Source organism: Octopus bimaculoides, chromosome 7 (assembly GCF_001194135.2).
Source record: "Octopus bimaculoides isolate UCB-OBI-ISO-001 chromosome 7, ASM119413v2, whole genome shotgun sequence".
Classification (NCBI taxonomy): domain Eukaryota; kingdom Metazoa; phylum Mollusca; class Cephalopoda; order Octopoda; family Octopodidae; genus Octopus; species Octopus bimaculoides.
Window position 1 is genome coordinate 52,165,131 of NC_068987.1, and position 4,596 is coordinate 52,169,726.

Below are 4,596 nucleotides of genomic sequence, written 5' to 3' on the forward strand. Positions count from 1 at the left end.
TATATATATATATACATATATATATATATATATATATATATGTTTGTATACACATCAATGTATGTACATGTATACGTATGTATAAATGCATAATATATACCAAGGGTGCTGCAGCGTGTCCACATCCTTTGGGCAGAAACGAACAAAATAATAAACGAATACACACACACACATGAATATATATGTAAGGGAGTATAGATATATGCGTGAGTGTTTGTCAGTAAATATACACCCGTACACGCACACAGACAAACACACACACACACACACACACATGTGTGTATGATGACAAGTAGCTATGCAGTGCGTATAGAACTAGGCAAATCACATATGACAACTATAACAAAGTTATACAAATTTATACACACACACAAGAACACACATGTATTTATATACGTACATACATTCATACTCATGTGTGTGTGTGTGTGTGTGTGTGTGTGTGTGTGTGTGTGTGTGTGTGTGTGTGCGTGTGTGTGTGCGAATAATATGATCGATAACAACAAAAATAATAGAATGTGACAGCTGATTTCTTTCTTTTTCTTCTCTGCCTTCCGTCAATATCATCAATAACATCATTACCGTCACTATCGTAATCAATAAAATCCTTCTTCCTCTAGTCAGCTTCCTTTTTTTTGATATAATCATTTTGTTTATGATGATGATGATGATGATGATGATGACCACTATCACTATCATCGTCATCATCACTATCATCGTCATCATCATTATCACCGTCACCATCATCGTCGTCATCATCATCGTCGTCGCCGTCGTCGTCGTCATCATCATCTTCATTGCCATCATCATCATCATCATCATCATCATCATCTCAGTTCTCATTGTCATTCCCGTAATCACCAACGCAGTCGTTCTTGTCGTCGTCGTCGTCACGTTCGCTATCATCATTAGCCGTTGTCATCATCATCATTATCATCATTATCATGACTATTATCAAACTCGTCACCAACGCAACCGACACTGACGCTACCACCGGTAACACACCCACCCCCATCACCCCGCTATCTACCACCACCACCACCACCGCCGCCGCCGACGCTTCCTTCACCACAACCACCACCACCACCACAACCATCGGCGCTGCATCCGCCGCCGCCGCCGCTGCCACGGCATCGCCGATTGTTATTGAAAACGATGTCGTTTCAACGTTGTTGTCGACATAGCCACAGCATTACCGTCCCCTTATTACAGTTGGTCCTTCATCTACTTTACCTCTGTTTGTTCGCATCCCCTTACGTTCATCCTATAACTCTCTTCGTCATCTTTGTTATCATCGTCTGACTCTTCATAGTCGGTGTTATTATTATAATCCTTGTCATCATCTTTATCATCATCATCACTCTCGTCATCACAATCGTCCACTTACAATAGCAAGAACTACAATATTATACGCCACCTTTACTTAACGAGAAACTTCTCAAGCGATTTGCATAAACAAATACACTTGTGCACATTCCATACAGACACACGGACACACGAGGACAACGTGCGATATAGACCCCCCCCCCCCACACACACACACACATACACACAAACACACACACTCACACACACGTACATACATAGACAAGCACACACGCACTAACGCACACGCACACACATACATACGAATACACCTGCAATCACATGTGAAAGCTCGCACACTGACACGTAAAAGTGCAGAGAGACACGCCTTTCTGTGGATCTATTCAGTGCCGTACACAAATCAATGGATTAAGACACACACACACACACACACACACACATACATACACATACACACACACACACAGCACTCACACACACATACACACATAGGTGTGCGTGTATATTCACGCGTACATACATACGTATATTTGTACACATATCGTTCTCAACGCGTGGATGCACCTCACGTTTACAATACTAAACATACTGCATATTCCACACGCACAAGCACATACGCTTCACACGCGCACACAGACACACGCGCGCGCACACGCACGCTCACTCACATACGTTCGCAGACGAAGAGAACCATTCGCACATTCACACAGCGCTATACCTCACCGTTCTCCACTGCACTGTACACATAACAAGCTCGCGCGCGCACACAGACACAAAAAAGACATACCGTGCACATCATAAACACCAAAAGCTTCCACCGGACTCATTTCAGAGCGGTCGGTGACGGTGGAAAATAAGAATAGCAAAAGTAAAAAGCACGCATAATAAAGCGAGCCACAGTGGATGGAGGGCGGTAGGTATATCCAGCAGAACAGAGCAGACCTACGAAAATCCCAGGTGAAATTCTTTAAGCTGCGCCCCATGAAGGCAAGCGTTCGTTCAATGGTTGTTATCAGACAACAGGTGTTGGCTACGATTTTGTTCTTCGTAGCTGGGGTTAGTTCGGATTTACATATAATCGGATTGTTTCCCACGACGACTGAAAGGGAAGCTGGTGCCATAGGACGTGGGGTCCGTCCAGCTGTAGAACTTGCTATAGAGAAAGTGAACTCCGATCCGGGAATCTTACCTCACTGGAACCTTACTGTAAATTGGAACGACACTAAGGTAAATTCTCACATAAGTGTTGATTATTTTCGTAATTAAAATGTAATAATAATAATAATAATAATAATTATCATTATTATTATTATTATTAGTAGTAGTAGTATTAGTATTATTGCTATTATTATTATCATTATTATTATTATTATTATCATTATAATAATAATAATAATAATAATAATAACTATTATTATTATTATTATTATTATTATTATTATCATTATTATTATAGCGCGCCGGGTCAAGTATGCAGCGACATTTCGTCTGACTTTACGTACGGTGTTCAAATTCCACCGTGGTCGACTTTGCCTTCTGGGGTTGATAAAATAAGTACCAGTTGCGTACCAGACGACTTACCTCCGTACCCGAAGTTGCTGGCCTTGTGTCAAGATTAAAATTCATTATCATCATCATCATCATCATCATTATTATTATTATTATTATTATTATTATTATTATTATCATTATTATTATTATTATCATCAACGTTATTGTGCGTTTTACACGTAGATTTGTTTCTCACTTTATTGTTTTCAAATTATGTCATTTTTTCTGTCTCCTTTTTTTTAAATCTTCATTTATATAATAGGAAGATTCATTAAAAAATTATTCTGGGTATAGATAGTTCCTTTAACTACTATTTTAAAATTTTTCTGCTCTTACCTCTTATAACGGAATCTTTATTTTTAATGATTCACTCCCAGTGATGTAGTTTTTACACTTCAGTATGAAAACCTGTTATGGTCAACTTTACCTTTCATCTTTTCGAGTTTCAGAATATAAGTACCTGTCAAATAAAGCTATAATCCCTCGCTCCAAATATGTGACTTTGTGCTTATAATAAATATTTTGTTGGTATAATTAATTACTCGATTAGCGAAATTGTTCGAGCGTCGAAAAGTGCTTTGCAGTATTTTTTTCCACCTCTACCTGTTATGAGTTCAATTCCTGCTAAAGTTTAGTTTGTCTCTCGTCCTGTATCGATAAATGAAAGTTCTAGTCAACTAATGGCTTTGATGTAATCGATCAACCACTATCCCTAAAATGTCTGGTCTTGAGCTAATATGTTAACATTCTTCTTCTTCTTCTTCTTCTTCTTCTTCTTCTTCTCATCATCATCATTATTATTATTATTATAGAAGAAGCAGTCAGGTAAACGTTTGCTATATTCCATAGGCTTTGTGATTATATTTAAAATTGTTATCCTTATTTTTTTGCAATAATATTTTTACGTACAACAGAAAGAATGTATAGGACTTCGGACGAAGTTACAAAGCCCATAATATTTCTACTAAGAATCTTCATCATTACCATCATTAAAGAAACAAGATGGTTAAGTGGTAGAGCTGATAGCTTGTAGAAAAAAAATGCGAAACAGTATTTACTTATCCATCCCGCGACGGTTCGAGTTCAGTTCTGGCGGTTGTAGTTACTATTTCTAGCCTATGTTGACTATGTGTGATTCAAGCAAATGGATGCGTTCCCTTCACTTATGTAGTTGCGGATTAAAAGTATAGATTTAAGATGGCATGAGAAAAGAACCGATAAAATCCTTTAATTAACTACTAATTAGTTACTTAATTCACTGTTATCGAAAAGTAACAAAGTCACTTTGTCCATAACGCATTTGATCAAAAATACAAAACTAGTCCTATATACCTAACTGTCTGTCTGTCAATCTATCTATCTATCTATCTATCTATCTATCTATCTATCTATCTATCTATCTATATATCGTTTCGGTCTATATACCAACTTATCTTTTGATGTTTATATATATATCTATACGTCTATATACATATATGAATATACATGTATGCACATTTATGTAAATACGTGGATGTATGAGTGTGTGTGTGTGTACCTGTGCATGTTTGCGTATGGCATACACGTGTGTATTTCTATATATCTGTCTATATAGGCATTTACACACACACACATTCATAAATAGATACATCTTTATATCAGCATACAACATATATATCAACATGTATATCTTTATAAATGTGTATACACACACACACACATAAACATGTATATTATATA

The 4,596-nt window shown here is 37.2% G+C and overlaps 1 protein-coding gene across 1 annotated transcript in view; it reads left to right on the forward strand.

The window, feature by feature from the left end:
* The first annotated feature begins 1,579 nt into the window (after positions 1 to 1,579).
* LOC106873978 (uncharacterized) overlaps positions 1,580 to 4,596 on the forward strand; it is a 1,133,216-nt gene continuing 1,130,199 nt past the window's right edge. The window contains exon 1 of the mRNA XM_052969422.1: positions 1,580 to 2,553. Within this exon, the coding sequence (XP_052825382.1) occupies positions 2,230 to 2,553 (324 nt within the window). The 5' untranslated portion in view covers positions 1,580 to 2,229. The remainder of the gene's footprint in view (positions 2,554 to 4,596) is intronic.